The sequence below is a fragment of the Chroicocephalus ridibundus genome, chromosome 2 (genome assembly GCF_963924245.1).
Source record: "Chroicocephalus ridibundus chromosome 2, bChrRid1.1, whole genome shotgun sequence".
Lineage (NCBI taxonomy): Eukaryota > Metazoa > Chordata > Aves > Charadriiformes > Laridae > Chroicocephalus > Chroicocephalus ridibundus.
The window spans coordinates 55,841,574-55,861,875 of NC_086285.1; the positions used below are offsets into that span (position 1 = coordinate 55,841,574).

Genomic DNA, 20,302 nt, shown 5'->3' on the forward strand with positions numbered 1-20,302 from the left:
TGCAGCTAGAGGACCAGAAAAGGTCCCACATAAGTATCACTTCAGCTGTCTTTAGATGGATAGAAGCAAATCATAAAGCATAAATATATATGAATGGTATATTTTTATTGAAATAAAAGAATATTCTTACTTTTAGGTGTACTATCCAACATAATCCTTGAAGAAAACACAAATCTCTTTTTTTTAACATTCATATTTTTCTCTGAAAATCTTAATGTGTGAAGATTTTCAGAGAAAAATATGAATGTTAAAAATCAAAACTCTGTAAAGCCTCTGTCACTGAAAGCTGTTGCCTTACTACTTGCTACTGGTACAGAACAGAAATGACCAAGAATTTTGCTGTTAAAAGAAAACAATTTTTCTCAATTATGGTATCACACTAATCAGAAAAATCAGGAAAAACATTCACTACATCATTATGCCAGTAATCATCCATCTGGTGAGGTCTATTCTTTCCAATTAAATTAGAAAAATGTTTTGTCTACTGTAAGCAGTGTTACAATTTGCTGTTCTACCTGCAGCCGTCAGGTTGTTTGTAATAGAAGTGCTACCATCTTACCCCTATTCCACCATCTTACCCCTATTCCATCTCACACAGCAATAAAAATCACCTTTAGAAATATGGCAGTTGCCTGTACAACTCTCTACCTACAGACACACAGAACCTTTAAGAAAATCCTGTGGAATCCTTGATGACAACTGGAAAAATCAGGAACTTAAGTTTCAAAGCTTCGAAGTTGATTTTCTGAAAAACTCTTTTTTCCATTACATATTGAACCAAGAAAACTCTGTCAACCGACAGGGAAAACATTCAGGAGTCTGATAGTCTTGATTAATTTTATCAAGAAATTTATAAATGATCCGCTTGGCTTGTGGCAAAACAGGATGTGCAAAAGTCTAAGCGGAATCAGCTATGTAAAGGGGTTGGTTTTTCTTCCTCTTTTTTTTTTGGCAAATTGCTTCTCAGAGTGTAGCGGACTTGCTCCAATTAAATGTTTGCATATATCAGCATATAAAGTTGAAGACATTTAGTCACAGTTAATTTCCTGCCCATCACATTCATGAATTAAACTTTAAGTTCCATCTATATAGAGAGAAAAATGTCAGTATGGTATATCCCAGTATCTCACTTTACAAACCGAAAAACAAATATTCCCATGTGGGTTTTTTTTGGATAAAAATGTACCATCTCAGTCCTTGGTGGTAACTTGCCACACAGTTATACAACTATTCCTTCACAAAACACACAGATGTGATTCCCCTCAGAAGGCACACAGATGCGTTGTTAAAAACATATCCATAAAACATGTAATTTTTAAACTAGAATTCCACTTTGTGGGGAATTTGGGGGAATGCAGAGGGCAGACAAATGCTCAAGAAACACTGCTGTCTGATTGGCACCTGGAATTAAGGTAAGATTCCTTAGATAAAATTTGGGCTAAAATAAATTGATAGGAATTTTCTAATTGACTTCGAGTCTTTTACTGACTTCCTGTCTTAATCTCTATTTTCCACTATCATCAACAACCTGAATAACTCAGTCGGAGATATACTCTGTAAAAGTATATAAACTCCTGAGCTACTTGACGAGGCCACTGAAGACTAGATGCCCCGTTTCACTTTGAAAAGGCATCGTATTAACTGCAAAGTGCTAATTAGTTCTTCAGCAACCCGCCTTCTTGCGGGCTCCAGTTGAGGAAGGGTTCCCTGTTCAGACCAGAAGTTGTCCAGCATTACAGCTTCTCTACACGCATCAGGAGCCAGCGCAGAGGTCAAGCGCTCTTTAAGAAGGATCACAACAGCATTTAGTCCATGTTAAGCCTGTAATTCAATACCAATACTTTCTAATCAATACACTACTTCACAGCGGTAGCTGACAGACCTAAACTGATAGGATCTGCTCAGCTAACATACATTTAAACCTAAATAGAAACATTTCACTGGAGTTTATCTTCAACACTGAATGAAGACCCACAGAGGCAATGAACTGTAACATACAACCAGAGACAATGGAAAAGATTACTGAAGAAAAGCACCATTAATATACTGAAACACATAAATAAAATTAGCAATGCCACGCAGATCTCAGCACATAACACCTGTGTAATTCATCTAATTTCTCTTACAGGTAATCACGGCATTATTTTCTTTGAAATAAAACAGCCAGAACAGTTCATTGGTGTTACTTTCCCGCATTGTGGGCCATCTGGTTTAGCATCGTATTTATTTCCTGCCTCAGAGTAAGTATAGCTATGTGTCAAAAGATGAGGAGGACCTTGTTACACAGGATCCTAAGTAGCTAACTTACAATGCAGGAAATGCTCTTTCTCCTATTCACTGTCCTGCAAACCACTGAAGAAACATTTATGATCTACTAATGCCATCACAGTTTACTATGATACTGTTGTGGAACTTTGAGGCCCTCAGAATGGCTCTAAAAGAGCATAAATTTGAAACTGTTCAGGCATGAGAAAGCACTGTATTATCATAGACTTCATATCTATTACCCTGATGAGCAGAGACGCAAGTATGAAGTCTCCTACTCCACTTCTGGTTTTCACTGCAGGTGCAAAATTTAAAAGCAGGAGCAGAAAAAAAATAAATAAAAAACCCCACACCGCTAAATACGACAACAGGTATACTGTGTTATAGGTTTAATATTCCATAAGTATATTGCCAAGATGTTATGAGTCAAAACTTCTGAAGGATATTCAGCTATCCTGCCACTGAAGGATATGCTTGCCTTGTATTAATTCCTTACATTATGAAAGCATATCAGCTTATGCATCCACTTAGGATATTAACGGTCTTGCATAAAACTATACTGGTTGCTGGTCTACCCACTAATAACATCAGGCCTTCCAGTTATGCCTTTGAAAAGTAAAGTTGAAATAAAATTGAAATAGATGCCGTGGCATGACACACAGCTCTCAAGAAGATCTTCTATGTGACTACATCAAAAGTTATTGTAATTTATATTGAGACTTGAACAAATAATCTCTCTCTCTCCTTTCCCTCCAAATCTAATACCCACGTTTCAATGAGTGCTGCTGACAGCATTTGGCAGAGCTCTTTCAGTGCTTTGACCTGAAACCAGAAAAAAAAGTCTCAAGCACGTTAACAGGTTAAGTGAGATAAAACGCTAGTCCTCAAGAATACAGAGACTTCAGGCTAAAAACTGTAAGATGAAAACGTTACTTCCCCAAATATCTCTGATTTTCAGGTCTGCACCTAAGTAGTTTGATGACAGGTTTTTTTTTTAAATGAAGTTCCAATACAGTCACAGAAGACTATCTCCCTCCATGTAGACACGTTATAGCTGAAGTAGAAGTTGCCTCTTTTCACTTGTCACTATGTAAACAACCCCATTTAATTATTTTCTAAAAGCTACTTACAGGTACAGAAAAGATTATATAAAATATCTGAGGCTAAAACTCAAGACCAAACTTCTCCTTGACATAATTCTGTTAAATATCCCAGAATTTCACAGTTAATTATTCTGTTGGGATCATGTAATCTTAAATAACAAATAGCTCTCAGGTCTCAGTTAACTGTCAGGCATGCCACTGTCTCTAAGTATCCAGAGTTCCTACAGAGTTTAACAAGTCTCTTAGTTGATTTTCAGAAACGATTTTAAAATGTTCTTTCCTGAAATCAGAAAGCGGAGTATACACCTATGCCATGTACCATTCTAATCTGACATGACTGACGATCTTGCTTGAACCCTCTTCTCTACAATCTCATGTCATTACAGTCAAGACCGGAAAGCACCAAAGGTTACAAACTGTTGTCCACTCCGGTCTGCAGAGTCCTGCCTGTTCATCTTCCCAGTACTATCTCTTCGTAGATACTTCCTCTCCCCAGAAGAAGCTTCTGGGGACAGTTGTGACTTTTGTTTACATGCCCTCTTCCCCTCCAAATTTCCTTTGAATTCCACTTTACTTAATACCTATGTTTTATCAAGACCTTTTCCATTAATCATCAATAATGAAATTTATTCACATCACCTAAACTAGACAAATAAGAAAGCAAAGGAGAACATAAAACGCAGAAGCAAAAAAAGCAACAAAAAGAAATTCAAATCAATTTTCTAGTACTATCCTGAAGAGATGCTTAAAAAAAAAAAAAGTTATGAGCAGTGTAGTCAAATACCACATAATGGAATCAAGTAGCATTTATTTTCCTCCTTACTACTACACTGATCATAATTTAACCAAGATAAAAACCCAAGTTGTCTGGAGGAATCTGCGTGAAGGGAAAGTTAAGACATCCACCGTTCACACAAGGATCTCTGAATTTAGATGATCACAGAACTTAAGACTCTCTACGAATACAAAAAAAAAAAAAACTATGCAGGAGGACGTTAGGACAACCTCATCAACAACAAATGAGGAGACGTTTATGTTACAACTACATGTTGCCTCTGAAATGTAACAGCTTTTTCAGGCTAGAATGTGAAAACAGACCTTTAAAGCTTATATGATTTTGAAAGAGAGCGCATTTGTACAATCATACCTATTTCCACATAGCGGTTTGGAAGGTCACGCATTTCACTGGCATGCCGTTCTTTTACTGAGCAAATCTAGGAAACAGAGAGTTGGATCATTATGATGAACAAACTAATTCCTGAAATGCTACTAACTTTTCCCAGAAACTCCTTTTCTTAGTGAGGCATTCTCGGACATGGATTTCTGTATTTTGAAAAACAAAGGCTGTAAAACAGCGACGATGCATCACTGAAGAAGAAAACCAGACAGGAAAGTTGTAGCTGTAGTCCACAGCCTTATAAATACACTGGGAGAGAAGTAGTAAGATGGACCACACGAGAGAAATCTGAAAACATCTGCCCACTATGATTTCTTCCCAGTAGCATATACGTGAGTTTGGTTTTGGTATCTTCTCACACTTTGCATCTCATTACTTTACAATTTCAGTAAGAATATGCTATTGCCAACTCCCAATAACAAGAGGAGAGTATGTATATATACAAGAAATGCAAATACCCAAATCTTGCTAAGCACGCACAATACAAGGGGGAAGACAGATGCCAAACTTATAACGAACCTCCTCATTTGTAAAACTCTAAGTTTAATGCTCCAAAAGCTTTTTACGCTTCACCTACCTCACTTTACCCTCCCTTTCCATCTACTCCTACCGAACACTTTTAATTTCCCACTGTGCAGTGATGTAGCAGTCTGTTATTAGAAAACAGCTAACAGGCTTGTAACAAACTCATGTCAGGTGCTGGTCTGAGCAAATCATAGTCAGTCTGCAGTGCACAAGTCTGAAATGCAGGTTCCCTGCTGAAAGCAGAACAAAACTGCAGGCATCTTGTCCCCCACTCCATTCCTTTTTTTTTTTTTCTTCCCATGGTTGACCAAAATTTTGTGGCTGTTTCAGCAGACACAACCTCCTCAGCCCCCCCAAAAAATCCCCTCCAAAACTACCTCATGGTAAGTTGTTCTTCCTTAATGCTAATCAAAAGAAATGTATTCAACAGCCCACTAAAAGCTTTCAAAAGAGGAAATCTCTCCAAGGCACAGAGGAGAAGTGTCCCTGAGGATTACATTCGCTGTGTGCTCCCACACGGAGATCTATCTGACCGCTGGGTGTCTATCACTCCTCCTCCTCATGAGGGTCAGTCCAATGACATTTCTATGGCAGCAGGAGTTCTGCACACTGTAGTCAAACCAAATTCTATTTTTTTCGATTGTCTTTGCTTTTCAGAAATAATCCTCTGTTTGTCTGTGATAACAGCAAGCATTTATTACAAAGACAGGTAATTGCACCTTTACTGAATTTCCCCAGCCAATAATCAGCGTTAAATTATCCTTCCAGCAAAGGCTGCAGGGATACATATCTGGGCGAAGGCTTATGTCATCTCGAGGCACATTGGTAATTCTTTGCTTGGAGATCATGTCAAGTATCTTCACACCCTGGAAGTTTAAATATAAAAGAACTTTATTCAGTATGACAAACTCCTACGCACCACATCCTGTATTATTTTGTACACTAAGGCAGTCATAGCGGCTTATGGCATAAGTTTCAGGGTAGGTAGGGCAGAGCGTGCCGACAGAAAAAGCTGTTGATACAAAGATCCATCTAACCCAGGAGGTGTCAGAAAGACCGAAGGGACTGGAGTAAGTTAGGTATTTTAAATTCACATGCCAAATGAAAAGTTACAATAAGTGAATGAGTGACAGACTAGCAACTGTAATCATGAGCCAGTTCAGCTTTTTGGGCTGATGCTACTACTGGAGAAATGAAAAAAATCGCAGCTCTTCCACAACAGCCTCTGTAGAGAAACTGAAATTTCCACCTTGGAAAAAGAAAAGATGTGAAGCAACAGCTCATTAAGATAAATGAGGCCACTCTGTACTTCTCCAGAAACGCATTTCAGTTCTTACATTAAAACAGAAAAGCAAGCATATTTAAATGATGCTTGGTTCTGTATGCTGAAATTTCTCACTGCCTTCTCAGGAAATCTCTTAAACTAACAGAACAAAAAGTTTAAAGAAAGGAAGATTAAAGTCATTTGAAAGAGAGAAAAAAAAAAAACCAAAAGGGCCATTAATCAGATTTTTCCATGCCATTTAGAAAAGGTGAGCTATAACCTTTACAATAGCAAAATGGAGATTAATTTCATGTTAAGTAATGACTTGTTCTTACTGATTTAAAAACAAAAGCCCCCAAAATAAAACAAAGCATTTCAGGAGATAATATCTTTAAGCTCAGTGAGCAGAAAAAACAACTCTCATGATCACAGAAAAGGGGATGGAAGGGACCTTGAAAGGTCAGCGTCCAGGATGCCATTCCATGTTAGGATTTTTCTAGTGACAAAACTGATTTAAAAGATTCCCCTGCCTGTTTCTGTTCCCCCCCACTGCGAGTTTCTATGTCCCCAGCTGTACAGAGTCAACTGTTTGTTAGTCAAAGCCAGGTTTCCCCCCTCCCCTTTTTTTTTTTTTTTTTTTTTTTTAAATCACAAGGATCAGTAAGTGGTATGGGGCTGGGCCGCGTTTTTTTTTTCAATGATCTTTGTCACTGAAGAACTGTGAGTGTGGAACACATTCCTATTGGCATCTCTTAGGTTAACAGTCATCAGTGTTTCAGAAAAAGCACAGCATCTGTGACTTACAGAGCCCAGATTTCTGGGTAACATAAACAGGGAGCTTATGCTTTGTGTTTTCTAAGCTCATCTGATAAAATCTGCCATCTTGCTTGAACTGCATTTTAATAAAGTTGTCTTTTATTAATCTTACCACTTTGTCTTCCAGGATGATTTTCAGATAAAAGTGACCCATATCACACCTTCTGTTTTTCTACAAAGCAGCAAATCCTATATGGGACAGACTGCTTAAGTTTAAAGTTCCTTTCAAACCAATAGCATAGGATCCTCTATAGTTAAAAGTATGCCATTTGCATCATGAACCGACAGGAACTTCCACAGTCAACTTCCTATCATGAAAGAGCCTAAAACCTGCTCAAATGGGAGTCAGGCAGCCTAACGCCTCTAAGGATTCAGTCCTCAGGTGTCTCAGCTTGTAAAATTTACACTCTGTCCCACAGAGGAAGGAGAAGAGGGCATAGCAGCAAACACAGGTTACCCGAGCATCTGACAAGCAGAATTAAACCTCGCCTGAATAACCTGGAGCCCATATCAGAACATCCAACGTCTAACGAGATCACACACAGTGTGCCAAAAAAAAAAAAAAAGGGGGAGGGGGGCACAAGAAAATAAAAACTAGGTGGCCACGCAGAAACTGTAAGAAGCAAGGCTATAAAAGATTTTCTCTGACTTTGAAAGAAAAAAAGAAAAGGGACACAAAACCTTGCTAGAGGATGGAGAAATTTTTAAAAAGGTAAAGGGGGAAGGGAAAGGCCAATAACCAAATATATTAATCTTTTGGAGGGCAAATGTCATTTCATTTTTCATTGAAAGATAGGCTCTGACCATGGCTTTTTGTCTCTGACAGATGGCTCTCAACATTTTATTAGTATTCTGTGTTCTGATGTGGCACATCATCTCTAGGGATAGCTCTCCTCAACTGTCCTATCTATTCCCAGCAGATTCACCTAGAATATATATTTTAATTGTATGGCTCTGAAAAGAACAAAACCTTCAAAAGAGCTAATGTTATGACGATCAAGCACTCACTGAAGTTTCAATTCTAATGCAGTTATTAAAGGGGAGCAAATAAACAAAAGTCCGCCTCTAACAATTTCATATCAAACTGGTTTTGAAAGGAATAAAAGAACAATGGCTTTAAAATATTTTAATAAATGCTTCCCTTCAGGAAGGAAAAACAATACAAGGAGAAGACCTAGTGTTTCAGAAGTACTTTCACCACATTTTAAAATAAGACTTTGGAATTTAGACATGATACACACTTAAAAACATATCCTTCACTGCTGAGCTTTAAAACACAGACCTTGACCCATCAATTAGATACACAGTGATAGGTGAAATGCAACACTCAGCATGAACACAATGGTTCCCTTTAAAATATGAATTACACTTAGAGCAAAACGGGCCTATTTTCTCCTAAGTCTTGCCTTTTCTAGTGCCCTCCAAAATAAGAAATTATTACTATCATTTTTTTTATAATCTGCAACGTTAGAAGTGCATACGATAATGCCACGTCAGTACAAATTACAAAATCCAGACAGGTTTGGGGGTTTTGGAGGGGTGAGGTGGCAGGGCGTGGTGATGTTCTATCTTTATATAAAGAAGAGTTACATTGGTATTCCTTCCTTAGACAGTCTGCTTCAATAAATTGCACTGGTCAAATCTCTGCTATACAATAGTGTACAGTAGTGACCACCCCCAACAGCGGCATGAAGAGCTACTTTTCTTAGTTTCTTCAGAAGTGGCAATCATATGGACAACACTGACTAGCCAGCAGGAAACACCAGAAGAAATGTCTATGAAGAAACGGGATCTAAAACACTATCCTTCAATGCCCTTTATACTCCATTCCTCAAATGTACCATTTTTCAATGGAATATTTTAATTAATGCAATAATTAATGCAATTAACACCGAAACATTTCAAATACCAGTGTAACACAGCAGTATTTTTGTTCATTTAACAGAGGTGACAAATACTTACCATATTATTGGCCCAAGCAATTAAGTGTCCTCTCCACTTTACATTTCTTATATTTCCTTCCCCTTCGTGTAAAACTGAAGGCTTCCATCTATTCATCCAGCCTCTTTCATATAACAGCAACTATCAAGTACAAAAAGAAGTATTTCTGTGACACAGTTTGTATGTAAACACGGGAAGTATTTTTTTGCTTCATTATCCCTTACTCCGCTTGAATTCAAGGGCAATGAAAAATACACACCAATTACAAAACAAAAGCAAATACAATCAAATATTTTCATATAGTAGATACACATTGAGAATCTTGTATACTACCGAATTCAAGTTACTTTAATAATAATACTAATAAAGCAGGCCTTTGAACAAGTTCCTCCAAAGAACGGTAAGTATAATTATTTCCATTTTAAGGATAAAGAAATTAAGGCATTTGAGAACCTAAGCCTACAGCACTACTGACAACACTTCAGAAAGCTAATAAAGAAACCAGGCCGCCTCACAGTTATCCAATGATCTGGTGATAGGCTCCTTCTTCCCTCCAAAAAACAGGAGATAGGAAAAGTGTCCCCTAGACCTGGTGTAGTCAAAGAAAGTTATCGAAGATGCCCAAGTCTTTGGCCTTTTGCTTGGCCCCATCTGGAACTACACAGCCTTCAATAGGGCTCTAGAGATGCTGTGTGTTAGTCCCACACGTGCGAACTGCACTGTACAACAAGCGGTGTTGATCGCAAAAATTCTGTGATGGGCAATCCCAGGCTTTGCAAGTAAGGAAGGTATTTTAAAATACCTAAATGTGCGTAAGAGATGTCACAACTGCTTTGAATCAATGAAGAAAACCTAGCTACATGCAGACAGTCCAGCTCTTTTATGCGTTCCTGTATGGTTTAATGCATAATGTGCACAATGACCATTAAGAGGTGTAAAATTGCCACCTGCAAGGACTTTTACCATGCTAAAACTTAAACCAAATACCAATGTTGCTAATATTTCCTATCTAAGATCCAGCTGTACATGCTTTTTTATACACGGTTTCCCACCACCCACATTTGCATAAATATGTCAAATGATAAGACACTACTTGTTTAAAACAACATCTTTTAACAAAATAAGGGATTTTTAACGCCAATTACACAGACTGCCTCTCTCTCCTAAAGCCACAAGATGGCACCAGAAGACAAGTATTTTCTCCAAAAGTTTAAAGCGGTCACTATCTAGGGCAGCCCATCAGAAACTTTTGCATGAGGTGTGCTGCAGACATCAAACTTCTCGCTGAAGCATATCTTGCCACTTTAATCCCACCCAAAATGACTCTGTGTCCTTCACACAGCTCACATGAAGGGACGCCTTTTAGACAATCTAGTTGGGTTTTTTTTCCACCTACGAAAAGGCTACTCAATAAAACTCTTACAGAATATGCTGTTTCACAGCAACAGAGGCAAGACACTAAAAGCAGGGCTAACATCTATGCTCATAAGACAGTGCCATACAGAGGAAATTCTAGTGGATGTGAAACAGAGGAGCAGCCCTCAGCTCAAACTAATTTGCTCTACTCAGAAGCTGAGGATGGCACTAAAAACCAAGTGCTGTGCTGATCCAGACTTGAAAATTACCGTTTTCCAAGTTCACAAACTCCTAAGGAGAAGCTTAACGGCGAAAGAACTGTCACTAGGATGCTTCTTTCAGTACTGTCCAATAAAGACAGCAGCAAAATACATAGTATTTTCATCTGGACGTACTAGACAAGGCTGTGAAAACTGATGGGGATGATGTGAAAGGTTAAAACTGGCTGATGTCAATTGTATTAACTGAACTTTGAATCTTTTCTGCTTGTGACTGAATTGTGATTGAAGCTTATTAAACACACAAGATCCAGAGTGAGCTTGGAATAACACTTTGCAGCTATTTTGTTACTATTCATGGTTTGTAAACATCATGCTTTTTCATGACTCTCCGAATAAGAAACTGCAAATAAAATAAATGACCTGAGAAAGAACTGGTGAGGAGAAAAGAAAATAAAAAAAATCCTCCTTCAGTCTATGCTCAATTCTAAGCACATGCTTAATTAAATTCTCAGACTAAGGCAGTAGAAGACAATAGTCTGATATTGCCTGTAATAAAGATGGAAAGTGAATCTGAATCACTGCAGCACCCAGAATTCCCTGTTTCATATCAGCAAGTGCAATAGGTCCAACGCTGAAGCCAAAGGACACTCAACACTGTGGCTTCAAAAAAAATATTTAATCTCAAAACGTGCTTTACTAATTCATCTACAATGCAATTACCTGCCTTTTATTGATATACATAATGTGATTATTCTTTCTTCCAGCAACATGACACCTGGAAACAGTTACTGAACCCAGAAGTTTGCTATGTGTTTTGTAACTGCTATCCACTGAATGCATCGCTCTCAAAATAAGCAGCCTAATTTATTTCTTAGTCTTCCTTTCTATCTTCACATTGAAATGTTTATTGCACCAGAAAGCCATTTAAAACTTCAAGGGAAGGCAGACACATAACAAAAATCCACCATTTCTGGAGGGGTTCCTGCTACCACCTCCTTCTCTTTTTGGTAGGGGAAAAATATTTTAGGACTTTATTTCCCATAAATCCCATATTTTGGCAGTCAGCATTCACAGTACTTATATTTCAACATCAGCCACAAAAACCACTTTCTTGCATTCTCTGCAATACAGTTTATATTTTCCCCTTTTTTGATTTGCTCTGGTAAATCTTTCTAGTCCTTTGTTACAATACAGTAGTGCTTAGAACACGCTTCCAGCATCTCTTGCATGTACCGCACCATGATAATATAGGTAAAATAAAATAAAATAAAATAAAATAAAATAAAATAAAATAAAATAAAATAAAATAAAATAAAATAAACTTTGACTTCAAGGATCCCCACCTACACTCCTTCATGGCAATCTTCTGATAGTTCACTACTTACTATTTTGCAAGTCTTCTTAACTGCTTACGCTTGTCCACTGGATCATTAAGAAAAAATGACACACTGAAATGCATGAAACAAGAGGATGATGCAGGACACTTTTTCGGTTTTAAAAACAAGTGCATATAATTCTCTCTGATTAGTGAATACATCATTCTGTATATTTCACTAACAAGAGATTAACCACCTCCAAAAAGAGCTCAAAATTCTACTTTAGAGTGCATTTGCTAAAGAGAGTAGACTAGTGCTTGGATTTAATGGAGCCTCTCATGCAATTAGCATTAACACTAATTACATGTAATCCCAGTCTTTAAACTATGTACAGGAATTCTCAATCCTCTGAAAAAAGAGGCCAATGATTGCAGCTTTGGTGGTATCAACATGGGGAAGTAATTCAATTCAATTTAATCCCAGTACCAAATACCACCTTCAAAACACTGAAATAAAAGATGTCTGTTCTCACACAGTGAAAAGATTCAGAGGAAACACACTTTCACTGAAGCACTATGCACAGCATCATTACTTTGTTTGAACACAACACCTTCTCTGTAAAGGTCTGGAGGAGTTTCACAGAAGGAAAAGGCTGAAACTTCAATTCATAACTGAAAAGCCACCCTTCCCTTCCCTATCGCAGGACTGTTGATTAGCTTTTATTTCACAAAATAAGAATTAAGAAAACATTCCCTATATTTTCCTTGTGCTGTTCTTTGTTTACCTGAGTGTGAAGATGTGCCTACCTGTGGCATTGGTTCTGTTTTTTTGCACCTATGTCACCAGCTCTCCCCTCAGCCAGGCAAGATCACAAAAACCTAAAATGCTACTGCCACACTTTCAAGTGATCACTATAGATATTTATTGTTTTCAGCGTAAAACCAACACTTACAGGCACAGCCAAGATTAACAGATATCCGAGAGTAACACAGAACAGCATGCCACATGAAGACTTACTGTTTAATCGTGCATCCCTAGGAAAATATATAGCAACAATAAAAAATTATCACTTCTGTTTGGAACAGCGATGGACTGGATGAGCTCAAACGAGGCAGAGAATAATGTAAGCCTCAAGTTTTCAACTGAAGATGAGTCTTCAAAATATCGCCACAAAACGCGGTTGTCTAAGGAGCTGGGGTGTGGATGGAGGGGAGGGCAGGAGGTGCAGTCGAGGGAAATCAAGCAAAGAGGCAGTGGCAGACAACAGCAGCATTGGGAGGGAAGCGATGGCAACGGTGAGACACAGAACAGGAGCTGCTGCTCCTGTTCATGGACAGAGAAGTTAGAAATTTTGAGACACTTAATACAAACAAATGCCATAGGACTTTTATTAGGCTGTATTTTTTAATAACTCAACTGCTAGATTCCAGCTGTTCACAAAGAGCTACAGAATTAACACCTTGGAAAGCCAGTCCTGCAGCCTTGCAGGCAGAGACACAAGCTCTCACACATTTCATATATTTAGATCCTCTTTGCTTGCCACCTCAGGCAATGAAAAAAGTTTTCTACGCAGACGTTTGCAAAACACATGACTATAGATTACACGCACACAGGACTATGGTCCATTCTTTCTTTACACAAAACAAATTTGTTTGTTACAGCACAAGGAGAATTTTTTGGTTTTCACAATAAAGAAGAAATGCACATCCAAATAATGATAAAAAAAAAGAAATGTAAGCCAAATAATCTTCCTATTAAGCAAGGAGCACATCACTAGATATCAAAGTCTCATCTGCTCAATAATACGGGATACATCCGGGCATTATACATCGCGGCATGCAAATCACAGACCCGTATCATTGTGGCTTCCTTGCTGCTATAGTTTGTTTCCTGCTTATGGTAAATTATCCAACGCATGGACAGAAATTGCCATAGTATTTACTCTTTCCTCACTTAAACCAGACCTTTGAGTATTTACTGACTGACGTTATATAGCTTACAAAGCAATCTGCCTTTCTTGTCTGGTGCTCTTCTACCCAACATAATGCCAAACAGCTGACTATCTGCTTTCTAAAAATGGACTGTGCTGCAAACAGCATCCTGACAATTTAATAATTTGTCAAAGTAGTCCAACCAGTTATTATGAAGTACATATCATAGGGTTCAGAGGTAAAGGTCATCTACTTACTCACAAAGGAAAGTGCATCTGCTGACACTAAAAAGCAGACAATTAAAAAAAAATAAAAATCTGTGACATTCCCTGGCAGGCTTGACTTTAACATACAAATTCCACTGCTTGTAACAGGAGCTGCAGATCCCCAAGCACGCTATTTCTCTTCCCGCTTGTGCATTGTTTGCAATCGCTAGCCTTTCTCTGTATATGACATTGTTCCACCCGGAGTGGAAAGGAATTTAGATCGTCTTGTTTCACGTCTCAGGCAGCAGACACTGGGGGTCCAGTCCAGGATTCTAACATTGAAATAGTATTTTAAATCTTTTATTTTTTTTTTAATAGTGAAAAATTTGCCCCAAGTAACACTAAATCCTTTCTGCTTTTATAACAGATGAAGAAAAGAGAGTAATGTTTAAGCATGGGCATTGATATGCTCAGATGCTAATTCTGGGAGGATAAACGGGTCAAATATGTTCGGACACATCTACATTTGAAAACTAGTTCTTATAGCATATCTTCTCCAGCAAAAGAAATACAGACCCCATCAAAAATATGTTTTCATATCTATTTCCACCATATATATATATTATATAAATATATTACATAGATATGGACCCAGACAGATATAAAGATGTGACTGCTGACAGTCACAGGGTAAATTTTCAGTTTTATCTTGGTTCCCTAGCCCCTAAAATGGTTCAGATTGGATACTCAAATAACACTTATTATACAAAATGCATATCCTAGGAAAACGAGAAGGCCAGATCCTTTAAGATACTGAATATTCTCTTCCAGGATCCTTTAAGATACTGAATATTCTCTTCCATACTGGCTTCAGACTTAATTTGGTTAATCGTGCTGGGTCCCCACTACCATGCTGGGTACAGAACACCTCCAAAAAACTTCATTAGTACACATTCATCAGAGTGACTCCAGAGGATTCACTCTCCTAGGAATTTTACCACAAAAAAACTTTATGACTTGTTATTGATGTTAGTCAAAACATGAAATAAGGAGTCTCATCAATGCTTCTGCCAAGAAAGAAACCTCAAGTTGTCCTGCTCTCTCCTAAGTTATCTTTACATAAGATGGAGCAGCTGATAACTTGACTTTGGAACTGAAATATCCTTCTGTCTTCTCCCTTTGTCAGTTCTGCTTCTTTAACCCTCTGGATATAATGGACACTTGGACTTTGTAATAACGTTCATTTAGCTGATGTGTTGGGAAAGACCAGCACTCTAACAGTTAAATAAAGAACACCTTGTTTTCAGCTTTACCACCCTCATTTAGTTGGCTTTTACCCTGTTATTTTTTAAGATTAGACCCTGTTTTAAAAGGTAGAAGGTTACGGCCTTCAATAGCACAATATTTGTCTTTTGCCTTGCTTTCAAGCTCTACTGTCTGCTCTGGAGGAATGCCCTGTTATTTACAATATACGGTATTATTATTTCAGGGTGACCATCATCTGCCAAGTCATCACAATGGTGCTGTAGTTAATTGCTGAGATAAGGGAGAGGGGAGCAGGGAAGCACCTCTATTTAGCATGGCACCTATTGCTTCTCGCTGTGATTGTGTCAATGTTTCCACAGTACCCGCCTTGTTTCTAGGCACACATAACATTCATTCATTGAAAAAAAAGGGGATGCAAAAAAGCTTTTCCATACCAAAATAAAAGGCAATGCTATTATCCCCAAGCTTAATGAAAGTTCTTTACTTTTAAAAACTAGTACTTCAGTAAGCAAAGAATTTTAATTGGCTAATTAGTTCATAATACAACTTAGAGAAAAAACACTCATAAAAGCCTCTAGCACATGCCTAGTTAAGCAACTGTATAAACAGGGAGCACTGCTCTTAAGTCAGCTTTAGGTTAGGCTGAGCTTCTAAGACATGGCAAATCTCAGCATCACAAAACTATTCACCCAAGTTCCAAACATCCACCTGTGTTAGGAACCGAGGATCTGCACAGCACATCCCTGAAACACATCACTTAGCTTTTTCCCCACTCTCTACATTGTTTTTTTTAAAAGAGATTGTTGCTCACCTAGAACATTTGCAGAATGCTCTGCAGTGGATCTTCGAATGGAAAAGTGTATTTTTTATACATTTTATATTGTTCTGAAGAACTGCATATTCTCAAAAAATTAAGGAGGTGGTAATTTACAGTTATAGCCCCCCTACCCCATTCATTAAGGATCATACTGAGGCAGATGCTTGGGTATAAAATTAATAAATTTAAGCCGATCTTAAATTGTTTTTTTGAGATGAGACAAAACAGAGTGTTGAGGTCAGGGGGGCAAGTTATTGCTTCCTGTGTGCATGTGTGGCTTGGCTTCTTTATTTTGTTCACTGTAAACCAAAATCAGCATGAAATGCAGGTGGGAAATCAAGAACATCTTCTCATATTCTGAGACAACAATGTTCACAATGCAACTAAAGGGGTTTGAAGAAGCGACCCGGATTTCTTTCTGGGTCCTTTTGTCTGTTACCTTAATGAACAATTAAAAGAAACCCAAACATTTAAAATGCTAATGTACATTATGTCACCACCTCCCAGAACAACAAAAAACAAAGGCAGACCCCAAAACCCTTTGGGCAAAGAGTTCACACACTTCACACTATGTTTTTGAATGCAGCTTAGGCAAGGAGCATAGCCTGAGGGCCATAAGCAAAGCTTTTCTCTTAAACTTAATCCAAAATGAGGATAGCCTTACCTCCATCCTTATTGCTGTCCCTGCCTTGGTGTGGTTGGGGAAGACAGGCAGCATGCCTCCCCACCACTGCCAGCTATCAGCTATGAGGTCGCTGTTGTCCCTGCAAAAGCTAGAAGCGCAGAGAGCTCAGGAGCTACAGGAGGTCCCGTCCCACTCCCCAAAGGAGCTCACCCAGAGCTCCTGGAGCAACCTCCAGACACAGGGAGAGAGATGCGAGGTCCGATGCTTCAGCCTGCTTCTCCTCACTCTTGTGGACCAACTCCCCGTTGCCTGCTGCCCCCATACAGCCCTCCGACTTTACACTTAAGGAGAGGTGTTAATAAAAAGCAGGGATGTTTTTCAAGGCCCTTTTCTTTTCAGAAAAAGAACAAAAATATTCTTTGCTAAATAAGTAGGCGGAATTTAACTTTCTGAATTTTCACAGAGCATTTTATTGTTGCCTTCATACGAGCACACGAGCTCCTTTTGGAGGAGAGAAGAAAAGGGGAAGGGCTTCTACCACAAGGATAAGAGGTTTTATTTGTTGGTTTTATGTATCAATAAAATCAAATTACAGGTGTCGAGGGACATTTATTTCAATGCTAAATACCTTATGTTAAGATGTCAATTAAAGTTTTCCTGAAGAGAAAAGTTCCTCAGCAAAAAATGAATGCATTAAGAACGAGTATACCATTCCCCAGAGGACAGAATATAAAACAACCTGTCAAGTAATCAAAGATAACCAAAGAGAATGTGTTAACTCCCTGATGTTTTTTTCTGTTCGGCATCAGGTGAATGCAAGCTCTTTTACCACCTGACGGTACTCTGTTCTATTAATTCCCTGCTTCACTCTTTCCATACCCCTTTTATCAGCACTAAAAAGCTTCACAAACTGGTGGCTGACAAAGACATACACTGACTGTGCATTATTTTAAGGACAACACCAACTCCGACCAGCCAGCAAAAGCTGTCAAGCCTACACGCCACTTAAAAAGCGAAATAAAACACCGCTATGCTTTGAAACATATTGAACTGTTAATGAAAATTAAGTTGTATTCAGCACTAGAAGTCTGTATTTCTTACATGTTGGTAAGGGAAAGCCGTAGTATTCGGTTTGATGCATCTATAAGTGAGGATGGTTCATCCTTAAGTCATAAGAGAAGTCAACAGGAAAATTCCATGAATTCAAGAAACTGTTAAAAATCAAACTTTTCCTGTTTTGACTGAAAATATGCAATGTGATAGAAGATACACGTAGGACCTGGAAACAGCTGTAATCTGGAAGGCGGAATTGCACCCTACACCAATAAGACACCTAATGCACATTTAAGATAACAACTGCCCCAAGTAGAAGACTTCACACAGATACAAATACTTAAAAAAGTGGGAGCTCTACTCTACCAAGAGCTCCCCTGAATTACTTTCAAAACAAAGAAAAAAAAACCCCAAAACCCCCACACAACGAACAATAACTGATGAAGATACCTGTGTTTGTTTACTTTAAAAAGAAAACGAAAAAAATGAAACAAAAAAAATCACCCACAAGTAAATCAAAAGAAAAATCTCAAAGACCAAGATGAACATGCATTGTAAAAGATCAGTATTAAGGTCTAACGTCTGCTCCCACTTCAACAAATTAAAATGAATGGAGAATATGTGGCTTACGAAATTCAAATGACTACATGGAGAAAAGTATTTCGACTCTGAAACTCAACTTGTTGCAACACATTTCTAACATTAAAAGTGCACTTCTCCCCCTGGAATCAGTCTTAATTAAGAAAGAATGTTTTGCAATACAATGCATAAAGAGAAGGAAAAAGCAGCTTTTTTTCTCTAGGTGTTAAAAATCACATTCACAGCCTTCTGCGCTATTTTTAAAAGCTGTTTAAAGATAGCCTAAGTTCATTGCACTATGATTGCTTACCTTTTTCCCTCCTGTTACAAATTGCTTGAAGTGGGATCTTACAAAATGAGGATGAACAGCAACAATCTGAAGGGGAGGGGAAAGAAGGGAAAAAGAAAAAGAAAAAAGAGACACAATTGTGGCTTAAATAAGAGTTTACAAGGAGCACCACATCACTTTTTAAACTAGATAACCGTTTGCCAAATATCAAGTATTACAGCCAGGTTCTTTCTCTGAAGTACAGTTTAGTTGTTTCAGACATCTCTGTTTTTCCTAGAAAAAATTATCCATATTATATGGCATGTGACAAGTCACCCACCTGACACTGAGGCCCACGTTACATCGAACGACTACTTTTTTTGCACAGCAGGCAGCAGAATTAGGACTGTGCAGCATAGGACTGCTGCGAGAAAGGGTTACCCCACTTAAGTCTTGTTTGGGCCCTGCCTAGAGGGCACGCACACCTCAGCCCCGTCACAGGAAAACCTCGTGTAGCATCAATGTACCTTAAACAGCCTCTTTGCCCTATGTGTTACAAGTCAAGTGTGGGAGATCCAGCTGTAAGAGCAGTAAGGCCCTAAGAGGCAAGTGAGTCGCATCCAATGTGTGCGAAAACTTAATGACCTCATTCCTTTTTTCGCCCCCAAGAGCAGCTGCGACATGGAAAACCCCAAGCAGCAAAATGCAATTATTTGCCCCCACCACCTTTCCTGCTGCAAGAAACATTTCTTGTTAAAATACCCTAGATCTTCCCATACGCCTAGTAGAGGCGGTTTTTCAAAGGCCAGGCAGCCACATGGGTCTCAAGCAGAGTATAACTGAAGTTTTCCCTTCAGACAGGGTACATCAGCACCACCACCCATTGCCTTATGCCGAGGTAGGTTTAACGGATATGAATTGGTTGCAAAATATTGATCTCACAGTCAGCAGAACCCTCAGAATTTGTATCACACGATCTACAAAGAAAGAAATGCATTGAGACAGGTAACAGCTGAAACAGGACAATTTCTCTTTCGCGTTGCCTTTTGTATTTGAAAACTCACTAATACTTCTTACAAAACCAAAATCGGCTTTCTTCCTGCCTAACCAGATCAAAAGCTTTTATATTGAGATAGATAACTATTGTCTAGTGACTCGAATAATATTACAAGGAAGCGGTATTCCTCTCTCTCATTTAGATTCAATGTGACCTTTCTGGTATTAAAGACAACACCACCACAATTGCTAAAGATTAAAACAAGCACTTACTTTAATAGGGCAGTCAAACGTTTCATGAAACTCTTCCGCCGAATACAATCCAAACACCTGCACCTAAAGAAGTATATAATAAAACCAAAAATATTTACCTAATAACCACTTGACAATTAAAGGTGAATGTAAATCACTAACAACTAGAAGATTAATTTGAATGCTAACAGTTACATCTTTTTTCCTAAAGAAAAAAAAAGTAATATTTAAAAATTCATAATTAATTGGGACATCTTGGGCTTCTATTATGGCATATCTCTAAATACTTGCAGCAGTGCAAAAGTACTTATTTGAATCTTTTTCT

At 38.2% G+C, this 20,302-nt stretch overlaps 1 protein-coding gene across 4 annotated transcripts in view; it reads right to left on the reverse strand.

Moving 5' to 3' along the window:
* The window catches only part of VPS41 (VPS41 subunit of HOPS complex), a 112,278-nt gene that overhangs the window by 43,172 nt on the left and 48,804 nt on the right, over positions 1-20,302 (reverse strand). For all 4 annotated transcript variants that reach the window (XM_063325581.1, XM_063325583.1, XM_063325582.1 and 1 more), the window contains 5 exons: positions 19,999-20,061; positions 18,772-18,837; positions 9,113-9,232; positions 5,790-5,936; positions 4,516-4,582 (listed from right to left, as the gene is read on the reverse strand). In XM_063325581.1, the coding sequence (XP_063181651.1) occupies positions 4,516-4,582; positions 5,790-5,936; positions 9,113-9,232; positions 18,772-18,837; positions 19,999-20,061 (463 nt within the window). The remainder of the gene's footprint in view (positions 1-4,515; positions 4,583-5,789; positions 5,937-9,112; positions 9,233-18,771; positions 18,838-19,998; positions 20,062-20,302) is intronic.